This window comes from Charadrius vociferus, unplaced genomic scaffold, assembly GCF_000708025.1.
Source record: "Charadrius vociferus isolate BGI_N301 unplaced genomic scaffold, ASM70802v2 scaffold979, whole genome shotgun sequence".
Lineage (NCBI taxonomy): Eukaryota > Metazoa > Chordata > Aves > Charadriiformes > Charadriidae > Charadrius > Charadrius vociferus.
In genome coordinates, this window is record NW_009649952.1 from 72,249 (window position 1) to 96,133 (window position 23,885).

General features: G+C 38.0%; 1 protein-coding gene across 1 annotated transcript in view; it reads right to left on the minus strand.

The window, feature by feature from the left end:
* Nucleotides 1-1,303: 1,303 nt before the first annotated feature.
* The window catches only part of STXBP4 (syntaxin binding protein 4), a gene marked incomplete at its 5' end in the record, with an annotated part of 56,395 nt that continues 33,813 nt past the window's right edge, over nucleotides 1,304-23,885 (minus strand). Inside the window, 2 exons of the mRNA XM_009891523.1 lie at nucleotides 1,304-1,415; nucleotides 17,219-17,276. Coding sequence (XP_009889825.1) covers nucleotides 1,304-1,415; nucleotides 17,219-17,276 — 170 coding nt within the window. The remainder of the gene's footprint in view (nucleotides 1,416-17,218; nucleotides 17,277-23,885) is intronic.

The following is a 23,885-nucleotide window of genomic DNA, read 5'->3' on the forward strand; positions in this document are numbered from 1 at the left end:
ATCGGTCAGTAGAGGTGAGCTGGAGTGCAGAAGTGTGTCTGAACCTTTCCAGGGAGGTTCTGAAGTCCTTAAATGTGCGGCTCAGAAAATGCAGATTGTAGCCTGTCCCCTCCTCACACCGTTACATTCCTGTTCCCCTTCTTGGACTGAAGGTCAGAGATAGGGTTTTCCTTTGGAATATTCATCAATGCTTCTGCAAAGTTTCAGGTCCTTTCAGACACTGGTCAACACCAACCACATATATTATACACATACACACACATTATACGTAAAAAGCCTCCAGAAAAATGTAGCATAGAATCATATTTGACAAAGCTGCCATCATACATTGTGCTGTGGACAATGAGATTTAAAATATTCTGTGCTACTGAGGTACAGTGAAACTGCTCATTAGGTTGCACCAGCATCCCCTGTCATTTTCTATATCCTCTTTAAATCACTACCAAAGTGTAAAAAATGATTTTGTTCTACTTAAAGACCAACTTTGAGGAGGTGACTGATTTCTGCTGATCCTGGAGGTGGTTTCACAGGTTTCATTGTACTTGAAACTTCACAGCTTCCACTGAAGTATTTGATGCATGTATGTATCGGTTTAGCAGAGTACAAAAGTAGAATAATTTTCATTCTTGCCTCATATTGTTGGCAGAGTATGGTGTCCTCTACCAAAACTCTGTCTTTTTACTTGACAACTTATCAAAGACTCATTTTTCAAAAGCCCAACCACCAATCTTAATAAGTATTTGTTTTAAAAGTCATCAGGGCTCCAATACTTGTAATAAATGACTAAATTTGTATTAGCAAAACATATTTGCAAATTTCTTCCATAAAAATGGAAATTTTCAGTAGTTAAAGAAAAGGTATCTACATTACGCTCACGAGCACTGGTTAAAAGAAGGACAAAGCTCACCTTGCAGCACTTTCACCAATGGCCCAATCTTAACGCTCATGCTGGTTGAAGCTGTGAAAATTACTTAAAAAGTAATTTTAACTTAAAAAAAGGTTACTTCAGGTCAGTGGAGTTATGCCAGTAGAGAAGTCATGAAAAGACTGGATCGGGCCCTAAAGTAAGACTGATCCCTGCACACCGAACTGGGACAGATCAAGGACTGATGGGAGACTTCTGCAACGTCTGCATCTTTTCTAGCATCAATAAACCCACCTAAAAGACTGGGAGAACTTCCTCTGACTTGAAGGGGAGAAACGTCATCAGGTACTATTACATCAGACTAGGAAGTACTTAAAAAGTGTGCATCTTCTCTAACATATGGAAACTAGACAAACTACTTTCTGCCAACAGACGTCCTCAGCTCTTGGACCCGGGAAGCTCTCTTATTCCATCATCATCATCCTCAGAGCAAAGCAAGCTTAGGGCGCTGGTTACAGGATGGATCCATGATGTCGTCTGTGTCACATGGCTAAAAAGAAACAAGAAATACTATTAGCAACCCAAAAGAGGTTTACCAATCTCAAAACAAGAAATACCAGACGGAGTCTGGAGTTGTAATGATAATTAAAACACTTTCAAATACAGAATTATCTTTCTCTTGCTAACTGTGAGATCTTACAAACAAAATGTGGAGTCTTCTGGGTGCTAGAACCTGGACTGAAGGTCTCATTTCCCAATACATTAGAGAGAATGCTTTTGTAAGAAACTCCTGATACAAACTGGTGACGTTCCCTGAATAGAGATGTAGACAATTAACCCAGCAACAGCGTACAGCCCAGTCTAGCAAAGCCTTACAAAACTCCAACAAGCGAGCAAGGTATTAACATTGCCATCATACCAGTTAAAGCCTGAGGCATAGTGGTCAAAAGGAAGTTGACCAAACATGGAATCACTTCATAGAAATATGCTTAGTTTGTTAGAACATAAGCTAACATTCTAGCATCATTAAGCCATTCCTCTTCTTGCAGAAAAATGTTGATGAATAAATCCAAAAATGGATGTTCTTTACAAGGCCTCTAGACCAAATTCTGGACATGCTTCCACAGCCTTTAAAGGTGTAATAAAAGGGAGCCAGTACTACTTTTTAAGGCTTAAACCCTACATGTGACTTGTAGTCTAAGCCACTTTATAGTTTTTGGTAAGATTCTATATGAATGGAAGGAACTCGATCAAGGCTCGGTAAGGACAGATAAATGGCATAGGCTTACACTGTTTGGGGGTGAGAACGCTGTACACCTTGTGATTGGTGGTATGCATGCGAGCCATACTGTGTGTGGGCAAGACACAGCCTCTTCTCCCTTCTGGAATAATGTGTTCTTGGTAAAGGAAATAGCTTCTTTTCACTTAAAAAAATCTTGCTAATAAATTCACAGTTTTTACAGTCAAGTCAGTGCAAAGATGAATTTTGTAATATAAGTTCATTGCAAGAACTAGCTGAAAAATATTGTACATATAATATACACCATAAAAGACAAATGGCTCTTCTCACAACTTCTAACATATAGTGTACCTAAAGCCCATGCCTATACTCACCTTTCAGCTGCATTGGTCTAATTAACTATGAATACTATGATGGAACTACTCTAGATTTATCTTTTCAAGTCAAAACATATTTTGTCTTTCTGTCTTCAAGAAGGCCGTCTTGAACATCCGATAATGGAAACCGATATGTTGAAGCAGGAATATGAGTCAGCGTTCCACTACACTGAGTTATGGGTATGGGGGTCACTATTCCAGTCAACACTACTGTGCTATCTTACCTTGTACTCACACCTGTCATTTGAGTATACTGAGCTCAAAATAAGTTGGATATGATGAGGACAACAATACTATTCACCAAGAGGTAAATATGGTGTAAATGTAAATCACATCTTGAGCTGCTTTAACTAGATTAACCTATCTCTGAACTGGTAATCTGTGAATTTAGCCACTACTTCAATTGAAACAACACCTGAGTAAGGACCAAGCAAGAAAAACAACTGTGCAAGATACAGGCCATATCCTCAGTTCTTATCCTTAAAAAAATAACAAACCCAAAAGCTCCAGTTATGTGTAAAAGCAATGCATAAGTGCTTTTTTGGTCAGAGCAGCACTGGATGGACTCCATTCTTTCATGAGTGTATTACAAAAATATGCGTCACCTTACTGGAGTGGTAGAGATCAGTCTGAGAGAAGTTCAACAGAAGTATAACTGAACAACATGTAGCTACAAAAAATACAATGCAGCAAATAGTAACCATTCTCAAGTACAGTAATCATTTCATTCTAAGAAAGTGAATGTACCATTTTTACTAGGAATAAGAGCAACTTTCCAGAAGTTTCCAATGTTTACCTTTAGAAAGTCAGATGATAGTCAAAATGAAGAATGTGAAGAGAGTCCTTATAAAATGTTTTATGAGAGATTTGTGAATAAACTTCAATTTTAAGAGGAAATCTGTCTAATCAAGAACATTATTCCACAATACAGGGAAATATATATATTCATAATTATATTATGACTGTATTTATATTTGTAAATATAATATGGAAAATGTCTGCTGAATTTTTCTGCAATGTTTTCTATAATGTCAGGAAATGCCATCAATTTTTTTTTTTTCAATTAAAAAATTAGTCATTATGGCTTAGAACTGAAGATATCACTCCAAATTAAAGTCCCAGCATGTGATTTCATTTATCTGCATAATGACACAGAACTTCTTCCAATACCGGTGGAATCATGGGAGCTGAAATAACTGGATTCCATCCATTCCAGCTCTGCCAACGCAAGATTTATTGCCTGCAGTACTATTTTAAGTGTTTATATTGCCAGCTTTTATCAAGCTATTTCTCAGCAATCCATTATTGAATTTAAATAAGAACAAAATTAATGTTTTTTCCCCATTTGACTTCCCCGTGTAGCATGCCTTGACCTGCTGTGTACCTGAATCCTGAGCTCTGTTTTCTCACGAGCATGCAGGATCAATCCTGTGAAATAGGAGAAACTGCACGGGAGTAGAAGAGTTATGTGGAAAAGCATTTATGAGTCTTCGACGTAACGAATTAAAAAATTCTTTGTTAAGTGTTTATTCTTCAGAAGATTTTCCTCCTACATACTTTATGACCAGGAGGCAAATGATAACATGTCTACCTTTCTGCTAACTGCCGTAGGAACTTTTGTTCTCATGCAAATAAATGCAAAAATTCTCCTGACCTTTAATAGTGCAGAACTGTGGCACTGAAATCAGGATTCCGATTTTCTGTATTCAATGGCATAATATTGTTTAATCACTGGTAAGAAAGAAGAGAACTAGTTCTCATCCATTTTCAAAATATATTGGGCCAAATTTTGCTCTAATGTCAATCTGCTGTACAGACTTCCGATTTGAACTCAGTTCTTTTAAACTTGCACTAGGCTTTATCCCATGAACACTTCTAGTAGGACAGTTTCTTTTAAACCCTTTGCCAAAATCCATACCAGGAAAAGAACTCTTATAAATAAACATTAAGTCCAGAAACCATGTTTCACATTGTAGACAGACACACACAATACGCACAGATTATTTAGGTACAGAATAAATGTATAAACCCCCCACTATTTATTTTTAGCTCTCCAAAAGTGCTGTGGCTAAAGAGCTTTGACATAATCAGTCCGAAGAGATAATCCCAGATTTACTGGTTTGCAGAACATTCTTGTATTAGAAATACATCCTCTCTGATTTGTGTGTTAGGGCCAGCAATAAAAGTGAGAGGGAATTCAAACCTACCTCTGGGTTTTGCTTAATTGATGAAACTGTTTTGAATATTAAAGGAATATTTGGAAAGCCAGCATTACAAATTCTAAATGTAAAATGTTTTCCATTTTGCAAATGTTCTTGTTCAAAAGATTCATTTCACATTTTCAGAGCAATTAACAATATATAAAGATTTGTAGCTTTTCAAACAAGTCATTGCTATCGGAGGGTAGCCAAATTCATTGTTAGAAAACAGACATGTTTGGTCTGGAAACATGTCAGTAGCTTATTCTGTCTTTTTAACTTTTTATTCTGTCTTTAATTTTAGAGCTTGGAAAAACAAAACATGAGAACACAGGGATTTTTTTTGGCAAGGAAATGGTAGCGAATTATTTAAAATACCATTATAATTACCCTCCTAATGGCTTTTACTTATTTGCATGGAAAAAGATTTATCTTAAAATGAGAACTTAAGACAATCTTTTAGAAAAGAATAATGCAAAAGAAAAAATGTTTGCATTTTTGTTAGATTTTGAGCATCATCAAGACGTGCTTTTCACCTAGATTGCATTCTCCATCTAGGGCCGATCTCCGGAGCGTAACAGGGAATCATGAAGAGTCTTGCAGACAACACAACTGCTGTGGGCACTGCGCAGGATGCTGAGCTACAAAGCAGTCATGGGGTATTCTTTGAAGTTGTGGGGTTTTTTTTCCCCTTTTGACATGGGACCACATCCGTAACACCTGGGTGAATCTTCCCAGCGTACCAGGGCTCCTTAGCTTTAAAAGGAGCAATTTCCTGCAAGGCCCGTTTGTTTTAAGATCTGTTCAGGAGACAAGATGCAGCCTTAAACAATTAATCAGCCAAACTCTCATAATGACCATTATTCATTAGGGACCAAATAGAATTTAATTGTAACTGAACTTGGAAAGACAAATTGTGGCCTCATATGAACCCTGTGCTGCTCCACCCAACTAAACAGTATTGAAGATGAAAGTGAAAGCAGAACTCTGCTCCTATGAAATAACACAAACCCCAATGTAGCTATTTTCCTCCTTAAAAGAACACACCCAATAACCTAAATCCATTTAATCCATAGTGGTAATTTTGCTAAAGTTTTAACCTTTATAATCTTACGCTTTGATTTCCTATATTTCACTCGCTCTTTAAAATGTGTGAATGCTCAGCTAAAGAGTAGTACTGATGCTCCATGGAGCTTTTACTGACCTGTGCACAATCAAAAATTGGTGTAGCACCACTGTCGTGACGCAGCGCTGCTGACACCCGCCAGGCTGGGACACAGGGCACCGCACGCTCACAAAGCTTTAACCTTTAGTACTGTCACTGCTGTTATCGAAATAATCATTTTAAAAAATGTAGCAAACAGCAGTGCTAGAGGTAGATGCAGTGGGTTGGAAAGGGACACGCTCTCTACTACCCAGAAATATATTTCATGTTGTCCTCTTTTAGTTTTTAGACTTACACATGTATCCCAATGGGGAGTTCTGAACTTACTGTGAAAGCAGAATATGCCATCTGCTAGATGACTAGCTCCGTGGGGGACCGTGCGTTCCTTTGTCACACACTAGTACGCAGCCCCCATGCCGTGGTGGTTGGGAGGCTAATGAGGGCCAGAGCAACAGGAAAATAAAGAACAATGCCACTGAATAAAGATCCTGAAACATAATCCTTCATCTAGAAGTTATATCATCCTCCTTGCTTGCTCTTGCACAGGATCTGTCTGTGTAGCTCTTTGCTGGACTACACACAGCTTTGCAAAATTCAATTTAATTACTGCCTTTGTCTTTTGTTGTTGGGCCTTTCTGTTTCTGTTCCCCTTGTGCTTGAAGAGCCTTTTGCTTTGCAAGGATACCTTTTTCCCTTTAAAATCCACTGTCCTAAATCTTGTACCTTTGAGAAGTTACCCGGCTCTTTCCTCTCTAGTTTACTTACACTTCTCTAACTTGCTAATGCAGCTCTGTTGGGCCACGGTCAACGTTTCTCACACACCTTCTGAAACACTGCGTAAGAAAATATACCATCAAAAATAGATCCTGCACAAAACCAGAGTAGTCCTAGTTTGCACCAGGCATGGTGAAGAGTATACCTTGGTAGGGCGGGACAGAATTACCCTCCCTCATGCCAGCAGGTGGCAATGGAGTATCTAAGGGACTACCAGGGAGCTGCTCCACCTGAAGGCATTGAAGTTTTCATGACGGGATGATGATAATCACAGACCTTTAAGTTATAGCTCAGCCCCTTCCCACAATTGTGGAGTTTAGATAAATACTATACAGCAAGATTTGGTACACAGGATGGTCTAAATGCTGCAAGTGTGCTAATTCTGTGGCCCTCAAATCTCTACCTGACAGTGTCTCTAAATCACTTTACAATCTCCACAAATAGATTGAATATAATGTGTAGTTAACTGGTGCTGCACCTGACACATTTTGTGAATGCATTCCTAATTTTATTTAGGATTGCATGATTTTTGGGAGCAGAACTATTTCTCAGCTTCCAATAGCCAGTGCTCTTAACACTTTGCTGTTGTCTCTTATGAATTTACGCTTACTATTTTTTTTGTTTCTTCAACACCAATGTTTACTATGAAATAAGCTCTCAGAGCTAGTGCACACTTACAGACTCAGTCACGATATCTGTCATCTTTGGTATCTCCTTTGAAAATGTCAGTGGTTGGAAAGCAGATGTTAAATGCCGTGAGGGGATTCCAAGTCAAACAACTGAAAACTTTTGCTATTTTGAAGAGCAAATGCTGGGAGGATCTGGAAGGAATAACTTATTCGTAACTGTAACTGAAGGATTTAAATTTTGTAGATAAGCAATTAGAACAAAATAAAACAACTGAGTGAAGTTGATGCAAGTATAATCGATCAGTCCTGAGAGCATCTAGGGAAGACAAATTCCAGACATGGAACAGTTTGGGAAGGGGTTTTGTATTGCATTTATCAAAATCAGGTTATGTGAAATTAAACATTCTTTTTTTCTTTCCCCTTTTTGTTAAAATTGGTTTAAGACTAGACCCTCTTTCAAGGCAACATTTCAAAAGGATCATACAGCATATAATAGTAGCCCAGGAGATGCTGTGCAGGTCCTGGAAGATGGCAGTGACCTTAACTCTTACTGGCTGTAATAAGATTGAGAGCACTTGTTACCTCCTGGAACTGTGTCCTAAGGCAACATAAATGTTTCTTGTGTTTCCCTCAGGGATCGGAGATTTTGCTTGAGTATTAATTAAAGATTGAGGGATATAAAGTGAAACCCCAGAAGAGTCTCGCTATTTATTCCTTGATTAAACTGATTAAACACTTGTCTACTAAAACAAATCTATGAGCAATTTCAGAAGGCAGTTTTCACTAGGAAGATATATATAGCCAAATAGTGTGCTATAGCATTAAAAATTGTCAACAATAAACAAATGGCCCAATATGAAATGAAAACAGTACTAACAGTAGGATCTGAACCAAGGTGGAATAAGCCCAGAGGTTTGAGTGACAGGATATGCAACCTTTTCACAGTTTTAAAGCACTACCTGTCTCACCCCAGTATTAGCCAACTGCTATTACTCTAAAAGTGCTGTTTTAATATATGCAGTTACTCATAATCCTGTGTCTGTAAGCAAACATCATAAAAATTCTGGTGCAGTTCATTGGCAAATGCATCAGAACGCAAAGATGAGCGGCGTTAGCTGTGTGAAGAATTGCACGCCCGGGCTGCTCCCTCCCATCAGCCCCGTCTCACCACCACGGGCCCGATACCTTGGTAGGACACATGTTACAGACTTAGGCCAAGATCACAGAAGTTTTTTTTCTACCACGGCCTGCAGCATGCTCGAGGCTTATGTTTAAACTAAGTGTGTGCTAAAATGAATTAAAGCCAAAGTGATGGCTTAGGCCCATGCTGCAGGTGAAACACATAGTAAAAACACCCTTGCTGTGCATTGTTCTGCTTCTGATGGCTCTCCCAAAGCCCCGGGAGATCTCAGGAGAAGTGATGGTGTAGGGCAGTGCACGTGGCACATTCCACTAGTGCCAAATCCTGCCCTAACAAAGGAAAATGTAATAGGAGTCTGAACTTTCACATTCCCAGTCCTACTCATAGAAGTAACTAGACAGGTGAGAATTAGACCTTTGATCACATCCGTGTAAGAGGAAAATTACCCAGCAGAGGTAGCAAGAATCAGCCCACTCATTTCAGTGGGATTTTTAGGTCTAGAGCAAAAAATAATTTCAGCTTTGTGTATTTTCTCGTGAAAGAAATTTTAACAGCTGCCTTATCATAGATAGGCCAGAGCCTGGAGGATCTGCGGAAGCTGAAAGAATGTTTCTCCATTTTGCTTCTTGATATTAAAAAACAAACAACCTCTCAGGAAAAATAAAATTGCCCAACCAAAAGCAGCTTAAGGTCTTAACATTCTTGTATTACAAGCTCATGTTATGATAAAATCCAATGCCAACTCTCCTAGTTTTACATCTGAGGTTATTTTCCTTATAGTCATGCAAAATGATTTCAGTAAAAAAACAGAGAAACTGAATTCCCTACAACCCAAATATCTGGCAATAACCTATTTCTAAACCTTAGAAATGATTTTGAATTTTCACCTCATCCTGGATGGCTGTAAGTTGTCATGATTTTTTAGTTAGCAAAATGTCTTACACTAAATCATTGCTGTGTCTTTTAATAAAAAGTCTTTCGTCATTCAACAGTGACTGTGAACAAAGAACAACCAGGGGGCAAAATTTTCGAAGAGGACTATTACTTCTGGATGTATTTATTTGTGGTGACCAACTTGAGACACAGCAGAGTGTCGTGTACTTCAGATGGCAGGCATTAACATTGCGTGAAAAGAAAAGTTCTCTGAGATGTCTCAAGTTGGTTATCCAAAAATCAAAAAGAAAAAAGTCAGTATTACCCAAATTCATACGGTTACATCGGAAAGTGTTCGAACTGATGTTGAGCTGACAGATGCAGAGAGCTTTGGATCATTGTACATTAACAAGTAGTAATAACAGTTAGCACTTGGTTAGTGATAAGCCAGTTTTACTTAAATATTTGCCGCTTCTTGTGACTATATAACTATTCTTTCCTCTATTTTCAGATAGGAGGACACAAGAATGACAGGTAAAAGGAAACATTTTCAAAAGCAACCTCTGTTTTTAAGTGACATATAAAATAGGAAAGGTCCAATTTTAAGAGATGCAAAGTAATTGCATCTTTCTTTGACCTCAATGAAAACAGAGAGCACTCCGTGCCTCAAAACACCCATTCCTACTTACAAAACATCAAAGTTATTAAGATGGGGACAACCACAATGATGATTTTGAGAATTTTGGTGCAACTAACTTGCCTACCACTGTAAAGGGAGTAGGGAGCAGAGCTGGTACTGGATTCAATCCAGGGGGAATTTCAATGGCACGTACAGTATGGCAGATCATGTTTTTTCTTAGTTTGCTGCTCTGAACTCACTGTAACTTGCGTGGACCACACAGAATTTTACTTCTAGATCAGCTCTGCTATGATCTGAACTTTATTGAACTTGATTTCTTCTAGAATGGGCCACTCCAACCACTACTTAGATAACCTGCAGATCACCAGGCTACTGTAATATACTAGTATATAGTGGAATGGGACAGCAGAGATGAAGCTGAACACATCTGAGTATGTTGGGTTTTGGGTCCTTTATAATGCAGTAGAAATGTGCAGAGTACACTTATCAAAGGAACAGCTTTGTTTTTTCAATTTAGCATGCAGTAAGTAAAATCAACTGTGATTTATTTTCCTTTTATGATGATACCTTTAGCTCTAGTGCTAGAAAACATCAATGTTTATACTACAGAAGTTCTTCATCTATCACACATGCTTTGCTATTCTTAGTTCAGTCATAAAATCATAATCGGTTTCTGTGAATGCCCAGCTTTCAGTTAAATTCATGACTGCTCCTTCCCAAGCAAAATCAAACAAAACAGAATATTCTACAATATATAAGTATGATGTGTTATCTTTCCAAGTGGAAGCCTGATTTGTTACCATGTGTGGGTTTTATTAATCATATTTTACAACTATTGACTTTAGGCTCCTATTTAGCACAAATCCAATTCTATTCTCAGCTGTCCTGCAATACTATCAGAGCACTTTCATTGCTTTTTGTCACACTGAAGCACACAATTCCTCCATGTGAAACTTCTGATTTTTAGACAAACTGCTGAAAGATAACCCTAAACCAATATTACTGTTTCCCCTTTGGTATAAGATAGAAAATGCCACAGATCCAAATACATCTGGGGAAAAGATCCCAAAATAAAATATCTGGGAACTTTTACTTGTCTTTCAGGAAAATTTAATTTAAGATAAATGTTCTTGAGGGAAATAACAGCTAATGTGGAATAGCTGGAACCGAGTGCTATTAAAAAGCTAGAAAAACAGTGTTTACAGGGGCAAAATTCACAGCTGGTCCTTACAAACTGTATACATATGCAAGGAGTGGGTGGGAGTGGGAGGGAGAATAGCAAGGCCCTGCCTAATTTTAGGTGCCAGTCTTATGATACAGAGCTGCCATATGTTAAAGGTGAACACAGTAGGAGGATGGAAGAGATTAACGATAATGGGTTTTCTGGGAAAAAAAACCAGTGCCCCAGCTATGCTTCTATATACTGTTCCTGTGTGATTCTAAACCACCAGTGTATAACCATTAATTAATTAGCATATATGATACTTCACTGGGAGAGCAAAGTTATGCATAGAATCTTTGTCCTATTTAAAAATCAAACCCAGAAGTTACTAATTCACAAAATCCATTCAATGACAATACACTTTCTGTTTGCACTGCTGCAATGCTGTGACTTCCATGGGGACTTTTAATGCCAGAGCATACAACAAAAGTGAAATTTTGTTCTAATAGTGGTTACAACCCCTAGTAAACTCATTCAGTGTTATACCTGACCTAAGTCTGGGCAAAAATAGCCACCTGACTAGCTCTAAAAGGGAACAAGAAGAATCTCTTACTTACAAAATTGTTCCCATCCGAATGCCTCCCAGCTGACTGGTAGGTGCCTCCACACACATCTGGTTGTAGGTGATACTTTATGAGGGCTTGTTAGCCCAAACACAAAGGTGTTTCTGGGATTTACAGATAAAATGTCTGTTTGGGAGAACAATTCCTATCAGAGAATCAGTAATTGAATTTCTCACAACAGAACAGCCTTACTCACCTAATTAGTAAAATTAATTAATATCAAAATTTTTCATCTTATTATGTGGGGTCTCTTCAATGCACTGGTCCTCCAAATTCAAGACAGACAAAGGAAAAAATGGAGAGGATCTAGTGGAGCGTCACCAAGATTATTAGAGGGTTGAACTTGGCACATGAAGAAATGTTGAAGGGATTGGGTTTGTTCAGCCTAGAGAATAGAAAGCTTGGGGTGGGGGGTGTGGGTGTCTAATCAAAGTCTTCCCATACCTAAAAGGTAGTTATAAAGAAAATGGAGGCACTCTTCTCACAAAGATGTATGGCAACAGACAGGAAGCAATGGCCACAAGTTGCTTCAGGGGAAATTCCATCTAAATTAAGAAAATATTCTTCACTGAGAGCAGTTAAACATTGGAACTGGGCGCCCAGACAGGTGGTGGAATCTCCCTCACTGGAAATATTCAAGGCTTGGTTTGACAGGGCTCTGGAAAACTCACTCTTCAATAGAAGGTTAAACGAGATGACCTCCAGACATCCCTTCCAATCTCGACTTTTCTATGATTTTAGTCTATGATTTCAGAATTGCAGTGGACGGCTGAAAACCCCATTAGGCTACGTTCAATTGTCACTTTGCACAAACGGGGTCAGAATCCCAAATCTTCTTAACCAAATTGGCTGATGGGGCATGAATCTGGTGCTATGTGTGACTGACTGATTGTATTGCTACATGCAAAATAAAATAGCGCTTGCCCTCTCCATTACTTTAAAGTACACCAGGTTACCTTAAAACACATCTGGGGCCAAATTCAACCTTTACTTTCGCTATACTAGCAATGAAGCTGATCCCTACCTGTCAGTCTACTGGTGTAATTTTTGGCCTTCTGGTAACTGTCGATTTATACTGTATTAGTAAGACACTTGAACTTGCTTTTTTTTTTTTTCCCCAATGCATAGTGAGGTGTAACTCAGAGATGCTTACATTGCTGTTTGCTGTTTCATGGTAAACCTGTACACACGACCTTAATGCCTAGCACAGAATCATGTGAGTTTATGACACAGCAGCAGTCTAGAAGGTAGTTTTCTCACACTTGCCGTATTTTTTGACTGATCTGAGCAACCTGGCTGATTGAAAATAATTTACCAAGAAACTGAAATGATTTCCTGAATAAAAGAAGTGATTTCAAAAACTGTCTTAAGGTGAGTATTCATGGACAAGATACAGCTTTCCCTGGTAGGTACAGAGAGCTGTTCAGTCCCTTAGGAATATAGCCTTGTAAATGTTTTATTCATGTCAGTTATTCACATAAGTGGGTTTCACTTTAGTGTGTAACACAAGCCAGCTGGTTTGCTTCTTTTAAACTCTAATTTCTCATGCACTTCATATTGCTACACCCCCTTCAGAGATATTTATGGAAATTTCACAGCAAGCTGTCTCAAGCTTATGTGCTATTAAGATTCCATTCTGGGGTGTTTACTGCATTAGATTTATAACATATAGATTTATGGACTCAGCTACTTGATGGCCCAATAAAGCACATTGGAACTGAAGGCAACCACTAATTAAAATAATATTTGATTGTCCTTAGCATATTGTAAAACTGCTGTGCATTTAAACAGAGCCATTGCAGCTTCTACACAGCCTAACTGCATAACAAGAAAACTGACAATTCACATGTAAGATCAGTTTAATTGTGGGTACACTCAGGGAATTATAGCATGTTGTTCTATCGGTTTGCATACATGGAAGTGGGCTAATGTTGAAATACTCTTAAGCCCCTCATGGCCTTGGCTGTTCTAAACACCAAAGAATGAAAGGATTGAAATTCACAGCCAGAGAGAACAAGAAGGTTACAGTGTTAGTACCAGGGCTGCAAAGTATCAACTATTCTGCTAATCCCCATTTAAACAATTAGATTAAACCCTACTGAAAAGGATCAGCTGATAAGATGCACTTCAAGCTAAATTCCTCCTAGAAAAAGATATTTCCTATGTTGGGTAGAATTTTCATCTTGAAATCTCTACTATTCAAAGTTAGAAACAAGGGACTTAGGCACCCCTGCTCCTTGCTCTAAGTAGTTAACTTTCTCAGGGTGATGTCGTACAAAGTGTAGTAAGAGGTATGAATTTTCAAGCATGCAAAAAGCCTGGCTTACGCTCTGTAAAGGCATTTGGAAACAGTGACGAAAGCAAAATAAGGAAATAGTTAAAAGGAATATTAATTACCATAACGACTTATTGCAATGCTCACTTAATTCCATTCTAATGAACTTAATTAAGAGCTCTTAACACCACTTCAGTGTGGTGGCTCCACTCAGGAGAATAAAAGTTTTTAGACAGTGATCATGAAGGGCGATTTCATACCCTTCTCTGCAATTAAAATGGATAGATTTACCTTGCCTGCCACATAAAGATTGACATGCAGAAAACTCCGTAAGACAGACTACAGAAGGTAACAACGATGGAAAACCTGGGGCACCATCACTTGTAATGCTAGGAGCACATTAAGAGGGAAGAACATTCATGAGCCATTAACAATCAAAGATCAGACATGCAAAAACTTCTGAAAAAGCTTTTCCATGTGAACTACTGAACTAAAATCTGTAGTTTCAGCAAGTGGGGCTCACATGCAAAACATCTGGTCCTCTTTGCAAATTAGGCTTCCACCACGTAGACTAGCTGAGATTCTACCGTTGCTAATATGCATCTTATTGTCACATCTGCAATAGTTCAACATCCAAGTGCAGAACTTAGAAAGAAATTTCTTGCACATATTCAGCAAATCTAACTTTCTGCTGAGTCATCAAGATAAGTACTTGCATGAGAAACACAGTAACAAAACCAGGAAAAAAACCCAGAGGGGAGATATTTCAAGAATGTGAGATTTCTTCTGTTTCTAAATTTTATTTTCTATTATTTCTAGAAAATACTATCTTCAAACTCAGTTTCCAATTACACAGGTATAAACCTAGAGTATTGCAAGTGTTTTACCCAGAACAGAATCCAGCATCCACCTTTAACTTTCCAACTGTCCTATAATGGCTCCCTGTATCAACAGATGGAGATGAAGGGAACAGTGCTATTTTAATAGCTGCTCTTGTATTTGTTTCCATTGCTATGAAATTGGCTTTTAATTCACTTTCATTTCCTAAGTTATTTTTCTACCCCTTTTTTTGGTATAAATCCCATGTAGTAACCTACATCTGTCTGAAAATAAAAGCCGCCGCTTGATTAGAGCTGGAATGCAGTATCATATACGGTGTGTTCGGAAACTTCTGCAGAAAAAAACATGTCTGCTTTAATACATCTAGCTCGAGGCACCACGGGGTGAGTCAAGGACAGCAGAGCGGTATGTTTGAAAAAAAGAAAAAGCCCGTGCTTTTCTTGGCTAGCTAATACGTAAACTTCGATGTTATACACATGACTTTTTTAAGCGTTTGGGATAAAAGTAATTTTATCTCACTGCAAAGATTTATTTTCTGCCCCTCCTGTCTTTTAGGAGACTGTGGAAATCCACCTGCAAAACAGTGTCTTCCTGGCACTATAAGAATTAAACAACATGCAAATTTCAGCAGTTAGACTAACTTGCTATTAATTAAACAACGATTCATGATATATATGGAATGGAGATGAATTATATTTTTCACCATTGTTTCAATCTTTTAGAGGGATAATAAAAAACCCCCAACCTATTATAGGAATCATTTATCACTATATTCTGGAAGAAACAACAGCATACTGTCCAATTCACTTCCTGAAGCTTCTGGGACATATAACACGAGCTACTTCTTTGTCATGTATTTTTCCTCCAGAACCACAGAATACAACTGAAAAAAAAAATTCTTTCTTATAGTATACAAATTGCTAAAGCTTTTATCAAGTAGGTCTTTGTAAAAAAGCATTCAATTCTCTACCTGCAAGACATTAGCAGGATATAAACCATACTTTGGATTTGGTTAAAAAGATAATATAACCTTTTTTTTTTCATTTTTTGTAAATAATGAATTCACACTGCATTTTTTCTTCCAGTCTTTCAGAAAAATGGTAACTAAGGAAATGTTATAGCTAAGGAAAGCCAAAAAGCAAGCAACAAGGGTCCAAGCTTAGTGCTTTGGTTTTTTTTCCCCCCAGATGATTACATCTTCAAATGATTACTGCTTTAAAAGCTTTTGTAGAGGTTTTCTTTACGCTTAAGGCACCATGTTATTGTAACTTCTTATCAATGTCACCTTTCCTCTAATCTCTGGAGTTTTGAAAAAATAATTTGTTTGCAATATCTTCTAAAAAATCACAGGTAACTCCTGACACGGACATATTTTTCTGTAGTTTTTCTTGTGCGGCTGCATAGTAACTGCCTACTGTTGCAACGTCTATCCTGAACACGTGTCAGTGAAATTCGCTATTAGTTAGCGTGAGTATTTCTAACAAGCCAGCTATGAAGAGTATGGCTTTATCTTTTGCACCCCCTCGAAAATGTAGAAAGAAAACCCTATGGAAACCGTAGGTATAATTTTAATGGAGTAGAAATCAAGAACAAAAAACAGTATATATGCAGAATATGAAAGAAGGCTTTTGCATCTGGTGCAGCTTCAGTGGTATTATCAACGGAATAAAAATTGCTTAACCTGCAGCCAGTGATATTGTAAAATGTCAATATTCTGTGATACTCAAGTTAGTAAGCCTCCACTTAGCATCTTAAGTGTAAAGTCTATAGTATAATGACTTTTCTTCCAAATGAATGGTACGGCAGTTGGAAATCTCTTGATCATTTTATAAATATAACTAAATGTTTTCAGTCTTGTTCCTTCACCCTCTTGCGGCAGCAGAGCAACTTATTCCCACACAAGGGAGCAGGATACGACGTCAAAAAAAAACATCAGTAACTTCAGGGCTAGGTGAAACCAGAGCATTACCTTCTAAAAATCTAAAAGAATTCCAGGAATTCTTCCACTTCCCCAAAATATAAGGGCATTTAAAAAAAATAGATATTTATACTTGTAAAATATTTAGGGGATGAGTGGTTTTTTTCTTATCTCCTGGGTCCATTATAGAGTCAAACACATAACTGGGGAAGTTCTCAACATTGCAGACTAGGGTTTTCAAAGACATCTGAAGGATTGAGAGACACAGTTCTTACTGAATTTCAGTTGGACTTGTGACTAAGCCCTCTAGGACCCCCTCTACAGTGAAGTCACAACAAACGGAAAAGAACAAGTGATGTTGGTAATAAAGATGTATACAAAACATATGACAGCTTTTGCTATTTTACTCATTTTTTCCAGTAATTCTAGGTTTAAAATGTGTTTATTTTGAGGTGCTTTTATTTCAACTCCAATCCATTTTTCCCCAGAACTACTCACTTGATAAAGTATTTGATTCCATCTGCTGTATAAGCTTCTTCCCATCCATAAGGCAGACCTAAGATGAAATAAAGAAATAAGATGTATCTCAAAGCTCAGGTGACACAAAGAACATAGTTTTGAAATGGTGTAAGCTAGAATGGTGTCATTTCAAACCATGTCATAAGAAGATTATAAATGAATTCTCACTATTTTTGCAATAAATAATACAATTAACAATACAATTGCAATAAACAATACAATTTAATAAATACTTGCAGTGCCACAAAGCTATAAACCATTTGATGATACTTTTATTACTATCATTTCTTTTGTAGAAGCTGAAAGTCTGGCCAAATTAGAGTGCAGCCCTTAATTATTTTTGAAATTTTTATAGTAATTTACACCTATATGAAGTGACCAAAAAACCACCTATGTCCATGATCTGCTGAGGTCTGTTTTACTTTGTTTTTACAGCTATTACATATGTATACTAGTAACTATATGAGGCAGAATCAAATCCTCTGCTGTTTGGTTTATCACCAACTTCTGTGTTTACACACAATTCTTTGAGAATTTAGACACAAACTCCATGACACTTAGAGACAGATTCAGAGAACACATGCACAGATATTTGTATGTATGTTATCTATGTCTACATATCCTGACAAAGGTTAATTTACTAAATGCATTGCTTAAATTTGTGATTTGCAGTAATGTTTCTGGGAGTTAAAGTATTTACTACTGCAATGTTTAGCATGAATTAAGATCAGTTATTCTGAAAGGGTGTCAGTTTTACATGCACTAAGAAACTGCTCTCTTATCCCCTTTTGTAATTACCAGTTGTGCTAATCTTCAAAACTCAGTCTTGGATTTTGTTCTTAGTTTGAAAGTCCCATCCATGAGAAAGATGAGTAATACTTTTAGTAGGGTACTATACTATATCACTTTAAAAATTCAATTTTCATAGGAAACCTTTACCTTTTTTATTACTATTTGTTCAAAACCAACTGTTTGTGGAGTTTGAAAAGTGCTGGAGAAAGAAGCAATGGTCAATGTGCAAAAATGCTCCTGATGTAGGCTTTTGTGATACTGTAATGCAATACACATAGAGCAAAGTGCAAGGTCCTGAAAAGCCTCCCTTTTTTGGAGACTAGAAATACAAATAAAATTAAAATATACAGGAAAAAATGTTCTGGAAGTGCTTTAGCTTGAAAGTCATCTCGAAATGTTAGTGTCTTAGGAGTTAAACTGTTTTGTTCAAGTCACAGTATATCTCAAAGACCAGCTCATTCGAACCATCTGTGAGCCTGCTCTAGATTTAAAACTTTTATTTGGAAAATGTGCTGGACTGCACGCACCATATGATCTTTGAAAGCTGCTTCATACCATGGCATGCCCTAAGTGCACACATATATATTTTTTTAATTTCTTTCTTAAAAGGCTCATTTTCTTTTCTCCCAACATCACACCACCTAAGTGAGGTCCTTACTTCTTGAAAATCTGGAAAGGGATAACTTCACTTCTCAAAGATAAACAGAGCTCATTACGGCTACTGAATCATGACTTGGCACAATCAAGCAGGTACAAACCAGCTGAGAAGTAATTGTTCCTGTAGGCACCAAGTGAGGAGCAACAAGTAAGTCTACCAAAACTCCAGAATTCAGGAAGGGAACTTGAGAATTGGTAACTGTAGAACAGCACCATTACTGTTTAGTACAGCTTGAAAAGCAAAAAGCCCATTGGATTTTTTTTTTTTTCCTTTCACTTTTACCCCATATTAGTCACTTATCTCAGGCTTCTTCCCATTTTTAGAACAGATCTATACAATATCTATACAATCTGTTCCTCAAAACATGCCACCTACTACCTTTGAAAGAGAATAATCCACAGCTACTCCCCTTTAAATACAAGGTAGTTGCTGCGTAATAGTTTTCAGGCTCTGACTCCATTATGAAGGACGGAAGAAAATGAAGTTTTAAGTTATAAATATGCTAGACATGATCACTAGTTTTTCATTCCTCTCTCATAAAAGATGGGAACTTTATTCAACACGGATATTCTCTAATGATTTAAATGGCAATAAGATTCATCCTTCAATTGCTTCCATCTGCCCTGGCCATTCCTCACTCTTGCATGCAACATGCATATCCAAAATAAATGACAACGTATTTGCTCAATTATGAATAAAACCTCAGCATCTCATGTGCTCACATGGATCCCCTACATCACCCGTTTCATTCATCAGTGATAAAACAGGCTGGAGGGGAGGGGTGCCATCCAGAGGGACCTGGACAGGCTGGGGAGGTGGGCCCATGCCAACCTCATGAAGTTCAACAAAGCCAAGTGGAAGGTCCTACATCTGGGTCGGGGCAATCCCAAGCACAAATACAGGCTGGGCGGAGAATGGATCGAGAGCAGCCCTCTGAAGAAGGACCTGGGGTGGTTGGTTGAAGAGAAGCTCAACATGAGCCGGCAATGCGCGATCGCAGCCCAGAAAGCCAACTGCATCCTGGGCTGCATCAGAAGCCCAGTGTGGCCAACAGGTCAAGGCAGGTAATTCTGCCCCTCTACTCCACTCTTGTGAGACCCCATCTGGAGTACTGTGTCCAGCTCTGGCACCCCCAACATAGGAAAGACATGGATCTGTTGCAGCGGGTCCAGAGGAGGGCCACAAAGATGATCAGAGGGCTGGAGCACCTCTGCTATTAGGACAGGCTGAGAGAGTTGGGGTTGTTCAGCCTGGAGAAGGGAAGGCTCCAGGGAGACATTATAGCCCCTTCCAGTCCCCAGAGGGGCTACAGGAGAGCTGGGGAGGGACTTTTTACACAGCCATGTAGTGATAGGACGAGGGGGAATGGCTTCAAACTGGAAGACGGCAGATTTAGATTAGATATCTGGAAGAAATTTTTCACTCTGAGGGTGGTGAGACACTGGCGCAGGTTGCCCAGAGAAGCTGTGGCTGCCCCATCCCTGGAGGTGTTCAAGGCCAGGCTGGACGGGGCTCGGAGCAACCTGGGCTGGTGGGAGGTGTCCCTGCCTATGGCAGGGGGGTTGGAACTCGATGATCTTCAAGGACCCTTCCAACCTAAACCATTCTGTGATTCTATGATAATTACACATATTTTCTCCAGTAATTTGATTAAAATTATGTCTGTCTTCTTTTTTCTTCTAAATGAAGAACAGTATATAGGTAGCAATCATAACTGATGCTCTGTATTCTTTTCTTAACCACGAAAGACTATGCTTTTCAAGAATACTGAATACATTTGTCACCTATAGATGAGACTCTGGAGATATCTCCACAGTTTTATTTGCCTTTTTGACTTTATATGCATTAGATTGTATATCCTATCCACTCTCTATATGCTTCAAAGTTCCACCTACATCTGTAGGTTTTTTAATGCCTTTATTTTGAACATTTTTACTCTTTCTCCACTAGTTTTTCACTGCTGTTCCCTTTACTCCTTTCCTTCACCATTAGATTTGTACTTCTACTTCTTGATATTTCCCATGGTAGCCAGGAGGCTCTCATGTTTTGCATCATATTTCCCTAGACATCATCTTCACTTCCTTCAAGCTCACTTTCTCCATGAATCATTCATAAGTTGATCTACTTCCTAGTGCTCTATTTTTTCACAACCTCCAGGGTCAGATTTGTTGCCTGTCCTAGGACTTCGAAAGATTGCTAAGCTCTCACCTGGAGTAAATGGGAGGTAAAGGAGCTCCAACAGTCAGACATATAGTCTGAAAGATACAGGATTTAGCCTATATAAACTCCAGCAGTCTTAGGTTTCCTGCATATTTAACATTTCTTCTGCAAATTGCTACAGTCTTTGATGAAACTTCATAAATAATATATCTTGGCTGCAGTTGTCTGCATATATCATCTTACAAAATTACAGATTTACAAGATGCAAAAATAATTTATTTTCAGCAGAAAATACAGGGCTCCTTGCTATTCAAACATTTGTGACTATTTATCTTTTGCAAGGTAAAGAAAAGGTAAAACTGCAAAAGTAATTAAGCGGACAAAGTAAACGGAATACCGTCCAAAGCATCCTTTGCCCAAATAGAATAGTCTCCTGAGAGTGCATGTTCGCCAAAATACATTATAACCTACCATTATTTTGTTCTGAGTATATGCATTTAATTAGGTTTAATACAAAAGAGATTTCTATAATTCTATGTGAAAACCAACAAACCACTTGCTGTTGTACATATACCAGAAGTGCTGGAGCTGGCCACAGAGCAGCAAGGCAGTATCCCTGGTGCCTGCTTGCCGCCTCAGCTGCAAGATGCCTGCTGTGATAACCACTGTTGTAAACTTCACGTTATATAAAGCAGAAAGGCAGTGAAACCCTAGGGCAAACAAAATTTTCTTGATAAAGTGTGGATCTCATAATTCTTTATCACTTCCTTGGGTTAACAGGAACAGAAAATGCACCAGCACTGATACTTGCTTGGTTGCAGTCAGTAGAAAGATAAGCATCAGCCCAAATTATAAACTTGTATGAAGTGACACATGTTGAAGATTTTGCCCACTGTTTCCAAGACAGAATGCGCATACTGTCCCTCATGCTTCCGTACAGCCTTCCTGCAATAAAAACTGCACATACAGTGATCAACGTATGTCCCTAAAGGAAGAACGGGGGAAAATACAAAAATCAGGAAAAAGCCCCAAACCTAGAAACTCTGCAGTAATGTAGTTGTTGTTTGTTTTTGGTTTTTTTTCCCAATAAGTTAGTTTAAAGAAAAAGAAATGTGAAGATCAGCACGTGAAACTAATAAAAGCAGATACCATAGCATGAATATTCAGTTGACCCAAAACTGACAGTTATTTCCCTAACATCTAAACACTGCAATCCAAAATATTTATTTTTCTTATTTTCTGACAAAATTACTCAAAGGAAATGAGAGACTTAGAGACTATTGTAAGAATTGTTCAAAAATTTACCGTTCACTAGGATTTTATCTAGGTTTGGCCAAAGTGGGACTATTTAGATGCCTCAAGAGAAGTATGTCCTTAAGTGCTTTATTTTGGCCTTAAGGCCGGACTGTAAAACCCCGCTCCCATTGTACAGTCACGCGAACATTACTGATTAATTTGAAAAGACTGCTTAGGGATAGCTGCCTACCAGAGGTGGTAATCTCGCCCTCAAAACTCTTTTGTGAAGCATAAACTTCTTTCCAGCAGCGTTCACAGCTTTGTCATCCACCACAAAACGGATATTTGACTACAATTCGTTTCATGTTAGGGCTAAAAAATCTCGTGGCTGTATCATTAGACCACCTCGTCTGGAACTAATATGAAGTATCAAGCTTAAGGGATGTAATATCTATCTGGAATTCAAAAGCCGCATAGTATAAGTATTCAGGTTCACAATGAACAGATTCTTTGACCAACAACAGAAAGAAGGACGTCTTTTTTACAAACCTTTTAAAAAAGATACATAAAAAAAGTCTTGTATGATCTTTAAAAAAAAAGTACGTAAAAAAATCTTTTAAAAAGATATGTAAAAAAAAGCTTGACTTTTCCACTTATACTATTTTTTTAAGTAACAGAGCATGAATTAGCTCAGAACTACCCTTTATTTACCTCCTCATAATTTATTTATATTTAATATTAGATTCTCAAAAATGATGAAGTTTTTTGAGAAATAGGAATTACCAGCTAAAATTATTTCTGATATACAAGATTTGCTAAAGGACATCATAAACAGTTTTCTCTGTCGCTTGATAAACGACATTTTCAATTCTGATCTCTTCTTAATATCCACTAATTCGGCTCTTACCAACACTTAAACCTCCCTCATGTGGCCTCAGTGCAAAATTCATTAGTTAAGATCCCCAATGCCTTTGGCTCTTCTCTTTCAGCTATCTAGGCAAGGCAAAGAGGATGGAAAGCTGAAGATCTGACTTGTTGGTTCTAAGGTCTTGGACTCCTGAGTGCTACTGGCATATGGGAATATCCCAGACAGGAGACTGAGGCATCGTATGATGCGAGACCAGCAGAGGAACTCCTCTGTGAGTTATGCAATTTGACACAGGCAAAGCAAAAATTTGCAGAGGAATATCCAGCCTTGTTTGTTGAGTGTGTTCATTAGGGTGCAGGCATAAAATGGCCCTTTATTTTTTGAGGCTGTCAGTAATATATACTGCATTTTACTGCTTATTTGTGAATTAAGTATAAAAACTCAGGTTCAGAAAAACAGCTTTCAGAAGTGAGTACACACTTCTGGCATTTGCTTGTGTGCCACTTTATTCTTTAGACCATTTCAAGTGCTCTTCCCATAAAAATATGTGTTTCATTTTGTGAATAATACTCTGCTAAGGGGACATTCCATTCCTTTCTTTCACATATCAAATTCCATTTTAAAGAAATTGTTCTTTTTCTTTTGTTGTTGGTAATTTAATACAACAAAGATGGAGTAAGAAGCTTTCAACTGGAGACATCTGGGAAATACTAGGAACTGAAATTTATGCTAATTTAGAGTATGGTTGGCAGATTGGCCTGTCTCCCTTCAGTCTCGTTCCTAGAAACCATGCTTCGTGAAAAATATTTTTCTTACTTTGGATGCTCAGGGCATGATGAAAGATGACTTTATGCTTTCACGTTTCCTATTAATCACAAGATACTGACCTGCCTATGTTGGCAAACTCATTAATCTCTTATTAAAACAATGAC